The 18,460-nt window shown below is 40.7% G+C and overlaps 1 protein-coding gene across 3 annotated transcripts in view; it reads right to left on the bottom strand.

Moving 5' to 3' along the window:
• Positions 1–18,460, bottom strand: part of LOC100564878 (potassium voltage-gated channel subfamily KQT member 1) — a 224,398-nt gene that overhangs the window by 162,945 nt on the left and 42,993 nt on the right. For 2 of the 3 annotated variants that reach the window (XM_008121661.3, XM_008121659.3), the window contains exons 5-11: positions 14,986–15,064; positions 14,017–14,113; positions 13,401–13,541; positions 9,971–10,081; positions 9,592–9,687; positions 8,392–8,514; positions 6,772–6,934 (exon numbers count right to left, since the gene is read on the bottom strand). In XM_008121661.3, the coding sequence (XP_008119868.1) occupies positions 6,772–6,934; positions 8,392–8,514; positions 9,592–9,687; positions 9,971–10,081; positions 13,401–13,541; positions 14,017–14,113; positions 14,986–15,064 (810 nt within the window). Of the gene's footprint in view, positions 1–2,846; positions 2,874–6,771; positions 6,935–8,391; positions 8,515–9,591; positions 9,688–9,970; positions 10,082–13,400; positions 13,542–14,016; positions 14,114–14,985; positions 15,065–18,460 lie in introns of all 3 variants that reach the window. The other variant, XM_062981976.1, reaches the window with a different exon arrangement.

An 18,460-nucleotide genomic window follows, 5' to 3' on the forward strand; every position in this document is an offset into this window, starting at 1 on the left:
AAGGATGTATTGCCAAGCAGAATATGTGTAGTGGAGAAAGCAAAAGAAAGAGAAAGGAAGAAGACATTTAATCAGAAGTTGTGGGCAGAAGAGAGCAGGAAGCATAAGAAACACAGACTGAAGTGAGTGACAGAGAAGATATTTAAGCCAATCATTTGGGATGGAAAGAAAACAGACAACAAAGGATGGGATTAGAAAGGGAAAACGAAAAAAGAAGGAAGAAGTCACAGAAGAAAACGAGGAGTGAAGGAGGGAGGGACAAAGTGAAGGAAGGAGAGAGGACATTTGGCCAGATGTTGGGAGTAGGAAGGGAAAGAAAAGAAGAAACAGATAGGAGTGAAATTAGAATTAAAAGAAGGAATCAAGTGCCTAAGTAGAACTGGAGAAAACATTTGTATGTTGCCTTTTAGTAGCAATATTACAACCAACATATGGCTCAGACCAAGAAAGCAAATTGTACGGTGGCTTCAGTCATTCAGGATGTGATGAGGAAACAGAAAAATTGACAATGAGATAGGGAAAGCCATCAAGCACCAATCCTATAGTATTACAGCCTCCTGAATAAATAGTGAGACAACACAACAGTGAGGGAACACAGTATTTTCCTATGGTGCTTGCTCCCTCTAATGGAGAGCAAAATAAACTTTTGAGAAGTGGAAAAAAAAGTGTGGGGAGTCTGTATCAGCTGCTTTCAATAATCCAGTAGTAGTGGAACTAGGAGCACTTTTTCTATCAAAGTAGTACAGTCACAGTCAGCCTTCCATATCCACAGCGCCCACATCCATGGATTCAAATAACTCAGCTCAGAAATATTTGGAAAAGATAAAACAGGAAACCTTGGTTTTACTGCATGACAAGGACTACGCTGATACATAGGCATACCTGCTAGAGCCTTTCGTCATCTCAGATCCTCAGGTTTTCTCTGATACTTGTTTGTTTGCCATTTTATATACAGTTTGCCATTTTCTATAAATTTACTTCACCATTGTATACAGTATAATGAGACCTGTGCATTTTTAGATTCTGGTGTCCATGGAGGGTCCTGGAATCATACCCAAGCAGATACCAAGGGCCTCCTGTACTTGTTATCACAGCAGAGCTGAAAGAGTAGGCAGAGCATGCATCTCATTTGAAATCCTGTGGGTGCCTCCTGCAGAATTCTGGGGCTTGTACTTTAATGAGACTCAGGATTTCACTGGCAGAGCATTTTAAAGGCCCATCCCCTAAACTACATGCCCCAGAATTCTGCAGGAGGCACCCACAGGATTTTAGATGGGATGCATACTCTGCCTACTCTTTCAGCTCTGCTTTAATACTGGCCAATCTAGAAAGAAGGATGGAGCTGGCCTTGAGACCTGGAAACCTAAAAGTGGCAGTAGTCTGCCTGTGTACCGACTAAATTCTAGAGCCTGCCCTCAGATTAACAAGAAAATTATTAAATAAAATGAAGATATGATAAGCCATGTGGCATCTAATTATATCCACTCTAAGAAAAGTCTATACAAATGTATTCCTTAAACCTAACCCTCATGAAACTTGAATAGCAAAATGTATTTCAAAATGACCAAAATCCTCCTTCATCTTTAGGTAAAGGTAAACGTTTCCCCTGACATTGTTCAGTCATGTCTGACTCTGGGGGTTGGTGCTCATCTCCCTTTCTGAAGAGCCAGCGTTGTCCGTAGACACCTCCAAGGTCATGTGACTGGCATGACTGCATGGAGCGCTGTTACCTTCCCGCCGGAGCGGTCTCTATTGATCTACTCACACTGGCATGTTTTCGAACTGCTAGGTTGGCAGAAGCTGGAGCTAACAGCGGCTGCTCACGCTGCTCCCGGGGTTTGAACCTGGGACCTTTCGGTCTGCAAGTTCAGCAGCTCAGTGCTTTAACACACTTCGCCATCCTTTAGCCCCTGCATTTTCACTAATGCATGTTTTTTTTCAGAGCTTAGGGCTTACATTGACTCATTACTAAAATTTTGTAGCTTTTTAAATAACTGCAGCAAAATGTACAATGCTTGAAATACATTATCCTATTAAGATAACCAAGAAAGACAAGGAATAGATCCTCATCTTGATATGCAGACTAAAGACCTAATCTCATTTGCCACCAGAATTGCCCTGCATTATGGCGAATCCGCCAGTGCCTGATGTGGGGAACCCATTGCCCCACATTGTCCGGCTTTCCCCTTACCTCACCCCACGAGGGGAAGTGTCTGCCACCTGGCTTCTCCCTGTTGAACTCTATGCAACATGGGAAGCCTCCTGTGTTGCTTCTGTGGCAGCATATGCCAGTTCCCCTTCCCTTTTATCATGGAGGCCCACAGGAAGTAGCTGTGGTTCATGGGATGGGAGCCAGCGGGCTCTGTGACAAAAGAGAAGGGGAACCAGCATGTGCTGCCAAATTCAGCCCCTTCTGATGAGGTTGTAGGAAGAACTTCTCCACCTTTGAGCATGTTTGCAAGTAACAATAGAGAGCAACTGTTGGTCATTGATGTCTCAATTAGCTATCACATTCAGTACAATTAATCAGTAGCCAAGAAAAGTGAAAACATTTCATTTCCATGTTTGTCCTAAAACTGCAAAATCCCTTTTAGGACAAACAAGAATCTCACTTTTATTATAGGTTGCTGTAAGATCCGTTTAATAAACAGTGTCACACTAAGTAGCCAACAACATTAAAAATTGGAATAAAGAAATCCAAGTGTGAGCTTCATATCCATGGTTGATTTCAGCAAAGTAATGTGTAAGCTAAGGAAATGCACAGTGTTGTTAGCATTATAGGTCTTTTATCACCAATAATTATATTGGCTCTACAAAACATACTATCATCCCCCCTCCCAACCTACCTGTTTGCTTGAACATCCTTGTAAGACCTAATAGAGAAGAAGGGTGGAATGTATTCAGAGGTATTCATTTAACTAAGTTTGGCATAAAGAGCTATGTCTAGATCCATTTTAGATGGTATAAAGAGAAGTTCACATTGAAAGTTTTTGTACTGCTTCAATGGTTGCAGAGGTTCTAGTTACGTGAAGAACTTACAAAATAACTTTAAAATAAGTGTTTTCCCGGCAACGTCTAAGGGCACACAATAGGATAGTATTACAGTCACTAGAGAAACACAGGCAACAATGTATTTAGTAAAGGTACTAGTAGTGGTAGTAGTCGTATTATGTGCAACAAAGTAAGGATTAGTAACGTACCAGCAAGAATAAGCAATAAAACCAACTGAGGCCATAAGGTAACATTCAGTATTGTATTGCTATATTGCACACACCACACATACCACCAATCACTGGTGTTAGGTGTCTTTGTAAAAATGTTGCAGATCATAAACCCTTCAATCTCAGCAAAATTCCATGTTATTGTTTTAAAATAAAAACGTAAAACATGGAAATAATAGTCATTTATTTTCTAAGTACTATTTTACACTTTATCTTGTAGGCTAGTTATAAAGAAATACCAAAACCCGAGACCTTTGCACTGATACGGTTCCTTGCACAGCTGTTACAATTTCTAGCAAATACTGCCAGACAATACAAAGGAATGGTAAGACTATCCCTGATTATTTGCCTTGATTACAAGCTTGCCTCCAAACCATTAGCCTTTGTTCTTGTGTTATTAGTAACCTTAGAATAATAGAGTTTGAAGAAACCACAAGGGCCATCCAGTCCAATCCCTTGCCATGCAGGAATACACAATCAAAGCACTCCTGATTGATAGCCATCCAACCTCTGCTTAAAAACATCCAGAGAAGGAGACTCCGCTATGTTCCAAGGCAGAATATTCCATCACCAAAAAGTTCTAACTGCCAGAAAGTTCTTCATAACATTTCAGTGGAATCTCTTTCTACTTAGCAAAGATAGGAGTGAAGAGAAGGACCATTGCAAACTTCTCACTGTTTATATGCTCACCCCAGGCAGCAAACTGATTGCAACTCCACTGATATGGAAAGTGTAATAGTAGATGCAGTAACAGGAACGACAATATTTATTTACAATGCCCTTTCCTCCAAATGGTGGAACATCAGATGTATGCCATCATTTACAAAAACAATAAAACATACATTATCACTATACATAAAGACCTCAACATTCCACCAGACATCCCAGCAACCTGAGTCATGGCTCAGCAGTTTAATTGGTTGAATTGGTTTGAGGAAGGTCCTCAAACCCTTACAAAAATGGGTGACCCTCTCCTATAATCATAGAATCATAGAGTTGGAAGAGACAGCATGAGCCATCCAGTCCAACCTACTGCCAAGAAGCAGGAAATCTTGCATTTGTCCCTGTTTTGTTAGTTTTGGCCCATCTCTGTAATCTGTTAAGATCGTTTTGAATTCTTCTCTTCTGGAGTATTAGCTACCTCTCCCAGTTTGGTGTTGTCTGCAAACTTGATGATCATGCCTTCTAACCCTTCGTCTAAGACATTAATAAAGATGTTGAACAGAACCAGGCCCAGGACAGAACCCTACAGCACTCCACTTGTCACGTTTTTCCAAGATGAAGATGATGCATTGGTGAGCACCAGGGCTGTAGCCAGAAAAAAATGGGGAGGGAGTGTTTGAAACCATTTTTTAGCAAATCATGAAGAGTAGTTCCATAACGCAAAATAATTTAGAAATCAGGCTCCATCGATAAACTTCAGTGGACACTCAAGACAGATACTCTTCAGTTGACACTCATGAGGATTTGGTTAACTAGTTAAAATTCATGAGTAAACCAGTTTTTTTAAAAAAAAAAACCTGAAAAATTTCGGGGGGGGGGGGGTGAACCCTAAACCTTCCTACAGCCCTGGTGAGCACCCTTTGGATTCGTTTACTAAGCCACCTAACTGTAGTTTTGCCTAGTCCACATTTGACTAGTTTGTTTGCCAGAAGGTCCTCCAGCCAGAGGTCCAAAGGAAGACTGTTCCACAAATGCAGAGTCAGATCTTGAAAGGCTCACAACTGTTGTTGCTCAGCCTAAGCCTGAGATTGGGCCCATTCAGCCAGTGCACCTGCTTTGCCAGAGGAATCTGGGCTTGGGCCTGACATGCAGCCAGAGTTTGGGCCTGACATGCAACCAGAGTCTGTCCCAGTGGATTCTGAGACCAGAGACCGAATGGATGCAAGCAGGCATTGTGAACCACATTCCTCCCAGCAGTCAAGGTCAGATATCCAGGTGCGAGATGGGCATTCTAGTTTAGAGGAGGATAATGAGTTTGACAGGAAGGGAGTGATAACTCATCAAAGGTGGGAACAAGTCTTTTAGGGTACATTTTTCCTTCCTTCCATGATTTGTCTGTGTCCTCTGTTGGGAGGGCCAGTGCTGTTGCCGTTCCAAATGGGATTCCCTCCCATCCCTTCCCTCCCTCTCTCCATCTCTGCTTTTGGGAATTGTGGGAGTTGTAGTCCAAAACACCAGCTGAGCCTCTGCTTCTGCCATTCCAAATGGGATTCCCACCCCTTCTCTCTCCCTCGCCCTCTAAACTGAAAACACCAGTTTAGCACTGCCTAACTTGATTCATTGCTTATGAATCAGGTGGGGCAATGCGAGGAATGGATTAGGGTAATGTGATGGACATACACCAATAGGGCTAGTAGTCTAGATTATTAAAGCAGATAATACACATTATCTGCTTTGAAGTTGATTATATGAGTCTATACTGCCGTGTAATCCAGTTCAAAGCAAATGATCTGAATTTTATATGGCAGTGTAGACAGAGCCTGAGAGTTCCTCTATGCCTTGCAGCTCCAGTTCCTGTGCTTATTCTTCCAGCAGGCTAAAAAGTGATTGGCTGCTAAAGACCATGGCATACAGCTTGGAAAACTCACAGCAAATCAGCATGGCTAATGTCTCTTCCATTTGGCACCCTGGAATGTATGTGAATTTTTCTAGCTAATAAGCAGCCTTGTCATCACAACCTTATTTGGCTACATATCTTCTGGAAATGTACTCTGCATCACCCACACCTTCAACAGATAAATCATCAATCTTATTATCAACAGTCCCTTTGATATTAATGTCATTGTCTAGCTCTCACAAACTTTTTTGCACCATCCTTTTTACTTTTACAAACATTCTTCCTTGGCTACTGATGTGCAGGCTTAGTATTACTAGATCTGGTTTACAAGACACTGATAGAGGTCCAATCTATACAGTTTATAAAATCTAGATTATCTGCTTTGAACTGGATTATAGGGCAGTGTGGACTCATATAATTCAGTTCAAAACAGATACGGTAATCTGGATTTTATGATAGTGTAGATGGGGCCAAAGCCATACTTGAGGTAAAATTGCTTCCCAAACCCTCTTTGTCACATGTCAGAAACTATCAATTAAAACTAGTGGGGTGAACATCTAGCTTACATAGCCCATGTCTAGATACACATTCAGATGTTAGGTCATAAACCTAAAGCATGTCTCTGTAGATTGAAAATCACATAGTGAAAGTTCCTCAACAGGAAAAAAAACCCTCTCCACCAATGTAAGCACTATGGTTGTGAGGCTGCCCTGAGTCCCCTTCGGGGTGAGAAGGGCGGGATACAGGTATGAAAAATAAATAAATAAATAAATAAATAAATAAATAAATAAATAAATAAATAAATATGGTGTAAAAAGAAAACTGAACTAATATCTTTTTTTCTGGCAGATTTATATCACGTCAGCTCTCAACTGACTTCTTACTGGCAAAACCCACACATAGGTTTTACCTCAATAATAATAAAGCTAATGACTGTAAAAGAAGCATGTGACTGACAAACACTTAAGAAAATCCCTGTGAAACAGTTACCTCCAGGTTCATCAAGATAGAAGCCCAGCTCTTTTTTGTCTTCTCGATCATCGATGTGCTCATAAGTAATTTGTGGAATGGATAAAGCTGTCTCTCCAGTATTCATTATAGGTGTAGAACCATTATCACGCCCTGGTTTTCCCTTTCTCTTGTACCTTCTGCTCTGTAATAAAGAGTAGAAAACCACTTTTCTATACAAAAATCATAAAAAAGTTAGACTGAATGCCTAAAATAAGAATATTGCAAAGGGCATTAAAGGCAGCATGTACACTGTACTTATTTCTTTCCTGGAAACTCAATACAGACTGGCCTATGAACTGGCACTTGTCTATGGTCCACAATTTTGAGTAGTAATCCTATAGAAGTCTACTTGGTACACATTTTTAGAAATAATGGAGAGAGGAATAATATATTAAATCCCACTCTTGAATAGTTTATCGCTGTTATAAAAGAAAATATTTCATAATCCAATTTTCCAGAAAAAACTAGGCTTTGGAAAGACACTGGGAAAAAGTGAATTATTCTTTATTTTCCCTAAGACTTTATATCTCTCATTTCATTTAATGTAAAAAGTCTCAGGCTGGATCTACACTGCCCTATCTCAAGATCTAATCCCAGATTATCTGCTTTAAACTGGATTATATGAGTCTACACTGCCAGATATTCTGGGATAAACAGATAATCTATTATCAGATCCTGGGATCTAGGGCACTGTAGTTCCAGCCTGATAATATATATTTAGGTGGGATATCTCTTTCTAAATCTCTACTTTTGTCTCTCTTTTCTTTATTTCTTTAAACCAAGAGCAAGAAATCTTCCAAATTTTACTACTGTGAAAATTTCAGAAGCCCTACTCATCACAGCCAATGGTGAGGAATTATGTGAGTTGGAAAACAGACTTTTAACTCGGTCTTGATGAAAGAAATTGGTTGTTTCCTTTCTTTCCCCAGACTAATTATTCTACTTTCACTATCTGGCCCCTTCTACACTGCCATATAATCTAGTTCAAAGCAGATAATCTGGATTTTATGTGGCAGTATAGAAGGGGCCTGTGGCTGAATCTACACTGCCCTATATCCCAGGATCTGATCCAAGAATATATTCTTATCCCAAATTATCTGGCAGTGTAGACTCACATAATTCAGTTCAAAGCAATAACCTGCAATCAGAACCTGGGATATAGTGCAGTGTAGATCCAGCCTCATATAATCCAGCTCAAATCAGATAATATGGGATCAGATCCTGGGACAGTGTATAGGAAAACCTGAACCTGTGTGAAGTTTCTTTTTCCCCTCTAACTCATTTTTCCTCATTTGTGTTTTAAATTGTAAGTCTCCACGCAGGGACATAGAAAAAACCCCACATGTCACCTTGTACATTTTAAGTATTTCTAAATAAAACAACAAAATAAATTTGTTATTACAGGTCACCTGTATTGCCATATTCATGCCATAATGATGTTAGTTTGGATCAATATCCAGACTATATATGAAGAACCGACCAGTTGCACTCTCAGCCTCACAGGGCTGTTGTTGTAAGAAAATAGAGAAGGCAGAAACCATGCTACCTTGACATCCCTGATGGAAAGGTGGGATATAAACATAAGAAAAGAATATGCACCTGTTTTCGAAGAAGTGGGCTAGATGATGATGCTGTTTTCTTTGTATTTTGAGCTGTGATATAGATTTTCCATGTAGCTGTGGAATTGTATGATTTCTCTGCAGCATAACATCTCCACAAAGTCTGTGGGAGATTAAAAAAAACAATTTTGTTAAAATTATAAAAGGTGAAATAATTCCAAATGTCTTCAACATAAGCACCTCATATTGTTTCACGCCTGTAATTCTAATGGGAAGGTAAAGGCAAAGCCCCTCTGAACAAATCTTGCAACAACACCCCCCCCCCCCCCCCGTGATAAGTTAGCCTTAGGATCACCATAATGGAGATATTATTCAGAAGCACATGTGATGAGTGAATTGAATGAAATTGCATGATTGGGGTCTGGCAAAGGGCCTATTAAGGCTTGGCATGACTGAGGACACTATCCTATAATTGTAACCTGGGAAAATTGCATTATGGAGGAGGTGAAGACGCAATTAAACTTTAGTATGAAAAGTGTTGATAAAAAAGAACTGCTGAACTGAAATAACTGACCTGAGAACTTTTGGTGTAAACAACACATGTTTACATAGTCAGACACAATGACTCTTTAAGGAAGCTAGAAACACGGAGTCCTTACGTTAAGGAAGAAAAACACATATGTTCCGGAATTGATGAAGCTTCAGCAAGTCTTAGCTAAATGACAAGTTATCAAAATAATCTAGAACAACAACAGCAAAAAGTTCTACATAACAAGACCCCTTTCTCTTCGAAAAGTGTGTCAGATCTGCGAGACGTCAGGAGAAAATGCTTCTGAAACATGGTCATACAGCCCGGAAAAGTTACAGGAACCCAACAATCTTAACCATTAATTATACCTTGCCTGAAAAGTGAGGTGCTGAAAACCTATTTGTGGTCCCTAGAGGCTTAGACTATTTACCGGTCATTTTGACCCCTTACTACTTCCAAGTTGTGCAGGCCTGCTATAGAACAACATTTTGAGAGAGATCTAGCCACCAGGAGGCATAATACTGCTGTGAGCTCATGAAAACTCTGCTGCTTCCTCAAATTCACTGGGATGGCCTCCTACGCATGTGATGAGATTTAAGCTCAATCCTACTAAATCCCTAGTTAACACCAACACAGCTGGAGCAGTTTAATGCTCTGTGTAATTTCCTTTCCCCTCCTGGAATTGTGACATATTAATAAACACCCTTTTACCTGAATTAGAGATGCTGCTGCAGGTATTTGTCTGTTGAAATGTTTTTGACGTTGTTTCTGTTGTACTTTAAGTGCAAAGCCAGAACCCAGGATCCCCTAAAAGACAGCAAGAAGTCATTTGCAAAAGCAAAACAAAACCCTCTTTAGTGTTTGTGAAAAGACAAAGTCTGAGATACTGAATTTCCAATTAACCATATCTCATTCTCAATTTCTCTCTCACACACCCCTCCCTCTATCCCTCCCTCTATCCTAATATACAGCATATGCTATATAAACTGTAAACAACACAGTTTCCTTCTAATAAGGAATATACTTCAACCAGATTTTTCATGAAATAAGTAATGTTAAGAAATACGCTGAATATATATATTTCACTTACTGCTGGAAGAGCAAAGAAAGATATCGCAAACACAGAGAAACAGGATGCTATCGTTTTGCCAATCCACGTCTGTGGCACCTTGTCACCATACCCAATAGTTGTGACGGTCACCTATGCAATAGATAAGAAATAATTCACAAAAAAGGCCTTCTGAAGGCTGCTTCACATTTTAGGGTAGATTTAAAATTCTGTTGTTACGCATTTCAATCATTTCAGGCTCCATGTTCAGGCTTTGAAATAACTGAAATAACTTGGTGCATAATTTTTTTCTGGAAGTAATTTCAGCTCTCAGCTCAATGTATTCATTCACTTGTCTTCCTTGGAACGAAAATATATTCACTAATCAATTGAATATTCTTTCTGAGGCATCTCCTTCAATTATATAACTCTTTTTTATTCTTTTGTTTGTATTCTTAATGACAAAAAGCCTGTTTCTCATGGTATAGCAGTGTATCTAATATGTTATGGTTGAGCCTTATGGCTCCGATACTGGGAGACGTGGTCATAAGACTCCTCGAGAGTCAGACTCTCTTGAGGAGCGAGAAAGGAAACGGCTGCGGGACTTATTTGCAGAACCAACAGATGAAGACTCCTTTGAGGGTTTTACCGAGGGAATGGAGGAAGAGGTGGTTAGCTCAGAGGAGGATGACATGGAATGGACTCGTGTGAGGGAGGATTTGGGTGTCACCGGCAATACTAGTGTGGGAGGCGACTGGCGGGTTGCAGGATCAGACCCGTGGACGAGTTGGAGGGATGGAACGGGATCCACAGCTGGGAATGCTGTGGGGCGTAGTCAAAGATGTGTTAGCTCTGATGAGGATGATGATGATGAGGCACCTGGAATTAGGGTAACAGCTGACAGCGATGAGGAGTTGTAAACTGGCATAAAATGGGGTTTAGAATCCAGGGCTAATTGCGTTGGGCAAGGTAATCTGGACAAACGCTTGGGCTCTTGTTGGGAATTTCCTGAAGACGGGTGTGTTTCGTTTGCTGAATACGTAAGTTACCAAGGACACTGGGCATAGACGGCGGGAGGAACTGTGTGGGCTTTTGTTGTGCAACCTGTGTTTAATCTTATTAGCTTGGACCTCCGTCGTCTTCTTGACGGACATTAATTGCCTATTCTGGATTGACGCTGGATTGACTGACTGACTACGTCCTCGGACTACCCCTTCTGTGGCTTTCGGTGGAATTGGTGAACCAAAGACATCTGTACCTGGCTTTCGACCTCGGACCGGACTGGGACCCTGCTGACCGTTGCTACCCTGATTGAAGTGCCTGGACCCGGATTCCGTTTGTTGCACGGAGGAGTAACAACCTTAGTTACTCATTTGCAGCTTTCGAGTAGCAGAGAGGAATCTGCTGCCAGCTATTTATGTTCCTTTAAATCCTTGTTTATCTACTTTTCTTTGTTTAAATTGCCGGGCTGAAGTAAGCATTTTCTGTTTAACCCGGATTAAACTCCTGTTTAATCCGGTTTATCTTTTGAACCACTTTTGGTACCAGCGGAGTCTTTTTTGTGTATCTTTTACACTGAAGGCAAGTGTTTGCCTAGCCCTTTGTTCATACGGGCACTTTTTAGTTCTATAACTTTAATAAACTGTGTTGAACTTTATCTGGTGGCGTTCTGTCTATGACATAATATCTTCATACTGTTTATTTCATGTATCCAAAGTCCAGGTTAGAGTCATAGAATCATGGAGCTGGACCACAAGGGCCATCAAGTCCAACCCCCTGCTGTACAGGAACACCCAAAGCACTCATGGCATCCAACCTCTGGTAAAAAACTTCCAGAGAAAGAGATTCCACTACCCACTCAGGCAACATATTTCACTGCTGAACAGCTCTTACCATCAGGAAGTTCTTCCTAATGTTTCAGTGGAATCTCTTCCTGGAATTTGAATTTATTGCTCCATGTCCTAGTTTCAAGAGCAGCAATGAACAAACTTGCCCCCTCCTCAATATGACATCCTTTCAAATATTTAAACATGGCTCTAATGCTCGAATGTCTCTTCTAAACCAATTTTCTTCCAGCTAAATTTACTCAGCAATCTAACCTTTTAACATTTTGGTTACTCTTTTCTGGATATGTTCCAGTTTGTTAATATCCTTCTTGAACTGTGATGCCCAGAACTGGACACAATATTCCAGGTGAGATCTGACCAAAGAAGAATGGTGTGGGACTATGATTTCCCTTGATCTAGACCGGTGGTGCCCAACCTGTGGTCCGTGAACCACCAGTTGTCCCCAAGAACTAAAATATGGTCCATGGCTTCAACGTACTAGACCGTTGCAACAAGAGCGACTGGTCTTGCGAAACCCTCTTATAGTGCCAAGGCAACGGGAATGTCAGGAGGGGAGAGGCTGACTACCCATAAAGGGCGCAACAACAAGCCTCCTGACTGCTGCTTCTCCTCCTTCTCCCTCCCCCTGACCACAGTCATTCCATGTGGCGTCTGGAAGTGGGGGCACTTTGGTGTTCCTGGGGTTATTTGGGGTGCTAATTCAGAAAATTGCATTGGAGAGACCACATCAGGTCTAGATTATTAAATATGGTTTTCTGTTGATGAGCAGATGGCAACTACTGAATGACGTATGTTATGTATCAGAAACTAGAGCTGATATGATCTATCTGATGCAGCTTTCTGAATCACTGCCCCAAATAACCAAACCGAATCTAAAGTTGACCAAAACTGATTCGTAACCCTGTTGGTATTAATGTTGGAGAGTGGTCCCTGGACAAAGTGGTCCCAGGTCAAAATTGGAAACCACTGATCTAGACACTATATTCCTATTGATGCAGCCTAAAATTGCATTGGCTTTTTTAGCTGCTGCATCACACTGTTGACCTATTCAGGTTGTGGTCTACCAAGCCTCCCAGATCCCTTCCCATGTACTGTACCTTTTCAGTCCTCCTATATTTGTGCATTTCCTTTTTCTGCCTAAGTGTAGTACCCTACATTTTTTCTTGTTGAAGTTAATTTTGCTAGTTTTTGTCCAGTTCTCTAAATTATTAAGTTCATTTTGGAATCAGATCCTGTCCTCTGGGTTATTAACTATTCCTCCCAATTTGGTGTTTTCTGTAAATTTGACAAGCATGACCTCTTTCCATCATCCAAGACATTGATAGAGATGTTGAACAGCACTGGGTTCAGGACAGAAGCCTATGACATCCCACTGGTCACTTCTGTCCAGGATGGAGAGGAGCCATTGGTAAACATCCTTTGGGTTTTATATATTTTTATCTTATCTTTCTCTCAATAATGGAACTCAAGGCAGGATAAAAATGAAAATCTTCCTCCAAGACCAAACTCAAGAACCTTTAAGCTATTTCTCATTAACCATTTTCAAACAATCAACTGCTTCCAAATATTTCACTAATAGAAAGAGAAACTCCCAGGACTGGGTATAAAACAAGAAAAACACTTACCACACCCCACCAAAGGGCATCAGCATAGCTGGAGAACCCTGTTTGTCCTTCCTCATCTACTGCATCTTTTTCGGCGAGGTATACAAAATATGATGAGAAGATCAGTCCCAAAAATCCAATATACAATGTAGTTATAAGTTCCTAACAGAAAAAAATGAATTGTTAATTGGAAGTTTGCACTCTTTGTAATTACTTCAAAAACTCAAATACAGATTGAAATGTTTGTTCTCTAAAACTAAGCATACATGTCTAATATTCTTAATGAACAGAGATTGATCAGGTCATTATGCTGATCTGCTTCATCAACATTAATGATGAAACACATTTTAGAATCATAGAATCATAGAATCATAGAATAGTAGAGTTGGAAGAGATTTCATGGGCCATCCGTTAACATTAATATCAGTTGCACATTAACACACTGATTGGCAATGGAAACATCAAGAAATGGATGGACTGGAGTGCATCAGGCCTGAAAATTCGGCACTCCCTATTCCTGGCTAATCCAAATTCAGAGTCATGCTATCCGATCACCAAACTTGATATCATCATAAGAATTCTACAACTATAAAAACAGCTTTTGATGCATATTCAGTGACTTTTTCATATACAATACCTGACGATGTATGAATACAACAGATCCTAAGAGTCTCCAGGTGCCACCTTGTCGGTCTACATGAAGCATGCGAAGTATCTGGAGAAACCGGATTCCCCTTCAAAAAGAAATTTTGAAAATATTTTAGGGTAAAGTTAGCACATTCAGTTCAGAAGACCCATACTTGACATTTCTGTGTCCTTATTCTCACTACTTCACTGGAACTGAAGACCACTTTAGTACTGCTGGCCAACAATGGTAACTAGCACATAGGTGAGAGGCTGATAAAAGGAAACATGTGGGACAGATCCTGCTCCACAGGTAATGTTCTCTGGTTCCTGAAAATACTACAAAATTGTAATCAAAAAGATACAGCATTTTGGCCAGAGTTCTACTTGTAAAGTAATAAATATGTTTCCTTTTGACTTAAGCGTTTCATACTTCTTTTGTATTAACAACGTATTTCTTCCTCAGGTTTTTCCTCATTTAATTGTCCTTCCTCTTGTGTTTCCCTGTCTTTATTTTTAGATTGTGAAATCAACTGAGGTAGGGAACTATCAATCTTACCCTTTCTAAAATGCTATGTACATACATAAAGTTGCAGAATTAATTATATTTTATTTATTTTATGTATTTATTTATGACATTTCTATCCTGCCTTTCTCAATCCCAAAGGGGACTCAAGGTGGCTTTGCAATATAGGCTACTATCCGATGCCTTTAAAAACAGTGTATAATAAAATAAACATTTAAAATAGAGTTATAAAATACATTTAAAATGATTTAAAAACATTTAGAGCAATGGCAACACCATTAATTATGTGATCCACAAACATTGTCAACAACAAACATTTGTTTGCTACAACAACAAATAAACACTTTATGCAAATAGAAATATGTTTGTGCATAATTTAAGTTAACTTATAAGTTCCACTACTAGCAGATTTCCAGATTTTGAAACTTACAGCAAGCATAAAACTGTAAGACATACCTGATTGCAGATGTAGCAAACACTTGTCCATTTGATCCTACACTTAGAACAATAACTGAAGCTATGACAACAATGAGATCTGTTGGCAGACATTGAAGAGTGTTAATACAGTTGTATAAAATCCAAAGGAAAAAGGAAACATTTCTAGAAATTACAGATTTGATGCTTCAGCCTACTATTGTTAAAAACACCATAATTGAAAGCTGGTTGTCATGTATCATATTATAAGAAATTTATATAGCGTTCCTCCATTAGCATGTCATACAGCACAGTAAAATCTGTAATGCATCTTTGACCAAGAGCAAGCATAAGATTTCTTCACATATCATCAGGAAAATGCTACTTATATAACAATCAAAATTATTTTTATGCAGTAAAGAAGTAACCATTATTTGTGCTACATTTTGGCCAAAGTTTTAGACACAGTTTTCTTTTTCCAATAATTTTCAGGGTCGCCTTATGTGGGTCGCCTGGATGGTGACAGAGTTGTTGCCTCTGTGACATGTTTGTTTTCTTGCCAAAAATCCTACAAGACTACACCTACTTGCCCTGATGAAGGAGAAGCAGAAGCGGTTCAACTGCAAGGCAAATTAGGCAGTTATCGAAGGTGCCATCATCTATGGGGTGCAGTTGAGGCTGGAGGATGGCGCCTTCAGCAACCGTTGAGGCACCTCCACCCAGGCGTGGCCTTCCTGCCTCCGCGGCCTGGCTTGGCCTCCAACCAAGGAGGCTTGGGAAGGTGTCTTTGGCAGGGAGGAGACAGCCCTCAGGCACAGGCCAGGATTGTTTCCCTGTCCCTTAAAGGGGCAGCAGGGCGGCCTGGTTGGAGGCCAGGCCAGGCCGCGGAGGCAGGAAGGCCTCTTACCTGCCAGGGCCTCTGGCGACTTGTCCCAAGGCAGGCGGTGGGATTGAGTGGTAAACCAGCCCCACCGAGGGGATACGGTGCCAGCAGCTGCATAGCACATGCGCAGTGGTCAGAGAGGGCGCCCCACCTATCTCGCCCATCTGCCAGAGGTGGTCCGAACAACGAGCTGGGTGGGGCACCCTCTTTGACCACTGCGCATGCGCCATGCGGCCGCTTGGCCCTGTCCTGTATCCTCAAAGGATATGGGGTGGGACCAAGCGGCCGCATGACGCAAGTGGCCACCCATCTCACTGTTCCTCTCCTCGGCGGGGCCAGCGTCGGTTTACGGCTTGGTCCCACTGCCTGCATTGGAATGGGTCGCCAGAGGCCCCGGCAGGTAAGAGGACTTCCTGCCTCCGCGGCCGTGGCCTGTTCTGGCCTTCGCCCTCGAGGCCAGGTCTCCAGGCTGCCTGGCCATGTTCCAGAAGCACTGTCTCCTGACGTTTCACCCACATCTATGGCAGGCATCCTCAGAGGTTCTGAGGTCTGTTGGAAGCTAGGTAAGTTGGGTTTATATATCTGTGGAAAGTCCAGGGTGGGAGAAAGAGCTCTAGTCTGTTTGAGGCTAGTGTGAATGTTGCAATTGGCCAGCTTGATAAGCATTTAACTTGCAGATTCAAAGCCTGGCTGCTTCCTCCCTGGGGGCATTCTTGGTTGGGAGGTGTTAGCTGGCTCTGAATGTTTCCTGTCTGCATTTCCCCTGTTTTCAGAGTGTTCTTTATTTAGGCTTTTCCTTAATCCCTCCTTATTATCCAACAATTTCGCTTATCCAACGCTTTTATTTTTCAGTGATTGGTTTGAGGGGGGGGGGGCAAAATTCTGTTTGCTTACACTTGAAAATTACCTAGGGCCGGCCTTGAGGAGAAGGTGCAGCCATGTCTGTCATCTTATCAAGCAAGATGAAACTTTTTAAGAAGCTTTTCACTGGTTAGTGATTGTGAAGCTTAACACCTCTGAAGTTATTACAGCAACCTAAGATGGTTGTATGGAAGCAATAGGAGGTGATTTCCTAATGAGAAGAACAGAAGCAATATTATGTGTGCCTTATAAAATTGTCTCAAGAGACATGATGTTTCATGGGGTGAAGAAACAGTGGCATCCTTGGGTAGGAGTGATTAATTTTTCTTGGGATTTGTTATGCAGAGGAATGAAGAAGCCAAATACAGACAGATAGAACTTCTGGACTTCCAAGGAAGCTGATTTCGGTAAACTTAAAAAAATACAGCACTGATTATTTGCATGCCTTATTTGAGTGGTTTGAGATCTCATGGTTAGTGAGATTTCATGGTTAGAAATGCTCAAAGTGAAGTGAGTTTACAGTGCATGGGAGTTTTTTTAAGGTGAGATATCGAAGGCACAGTTGCAAGCAACTTCAGAGAGAGAGAAAAGTGGGAGGTATCTAAAGAAACCAGAGTGGATCTATAAAGAACTTTCAGATGACTGAGATTCAAAATACACATTTATAAAAAACAGAAGGGGAAAACTATGAAAGAAGACTGAGCAAATAACCAATACTTTTAAGGAAAAAGTTAGAAAAACTAAAGGTCAGAATGTGCTTAGGCTTACAAGAGAAGTTAAACCACAAAGAGAAGTTTTTTTTTTTGGCATATCCAGAGAAAGAGGAAAACATGGAATGTTACAATCACTGCACAGAGATGGTCTTTTATGCCGCAGGTCAAAGGGCTCGCCCCAAAATTAAAAACTGCTCTAACTGCTTAAATTAGAATTAATTATGCAGTAAGGGAGCTGCATCCTGAAACAGATAAATGAATATTGTCTGAAGAGTTGGATGAACCACATCCAAGAGTACTAAAGTAACTTGTAAATGTAATCTCAAAGTCACTGTCAATAATCTTTGAGACGTCTTAAAGGACTGGAGAGTTCCTACCAGACTGGAAATTGGGCACATCTTCAAAAGGGCAAGAGAGAAAGAAAGAAGAGGAACTCGAGCAAGTATTGACTAGACAATTTGACACTGATGCCAACAAAGGTTCTAAGATAGATAATTAAACAGTTAATATTGTCAAAGGCTTTCATGGCTGGAATCACTGGAATGCCATGAGTTTTCAGGCTGTATAGCCATGTTCCTGCATCTGTGGCTGGCATCTTCCGAGGTTCTGTTGGTAGTGATGCAAGTGGAGTATATAGAACATGGCCATATAGTCCAAAAAACTCACAGAAACCCAAACAGTTAGTCTTTCCATGCGGAAAAAGGAATGCGGCATTGAATAAGAATTGGCATGGGCTTCATAAAAAGGCATGACAAAGTACTCTTATCTCTTCTTTTTTGACTGACATATTGAATCAGTCCATCATTGGACTGCTATGGATGTAGTATACCTTGATTTCAGTAAGACTGAAGGTCCTGCATGTAATATTCTTGCAGACAAAATGGAGAACTATGGGCTGGACAGTGTTATAGTCTGGTGAATCTGTAATTACTATATTTCATTGATTCTAAGGCACCATCCATTGTAAGGCACACATGAATTTCAAACTGATTTCAGGAAAAAAAGAATTTGTATTCAATAAGTTTTTGAATTTCCTCTGTATACACAATACCTTTTCTGT

The sequence above is a fragment of the Anolis carolinensis genome, chromosome 5 (genome assembly GCF_035594765.1).
Source record: "Anolis carolinensis isolate JA03-04 chromosome 5, rAnoCar3.1.pri, whole genome shotgun sequence".
Taxonomy (NCBI): domain Eukaryota; kingdom Metazoa; phylum Chordata; class Lepidosauria; order Squamata; family Dactyloidae; genus Anolis; species Anolis carolinensis.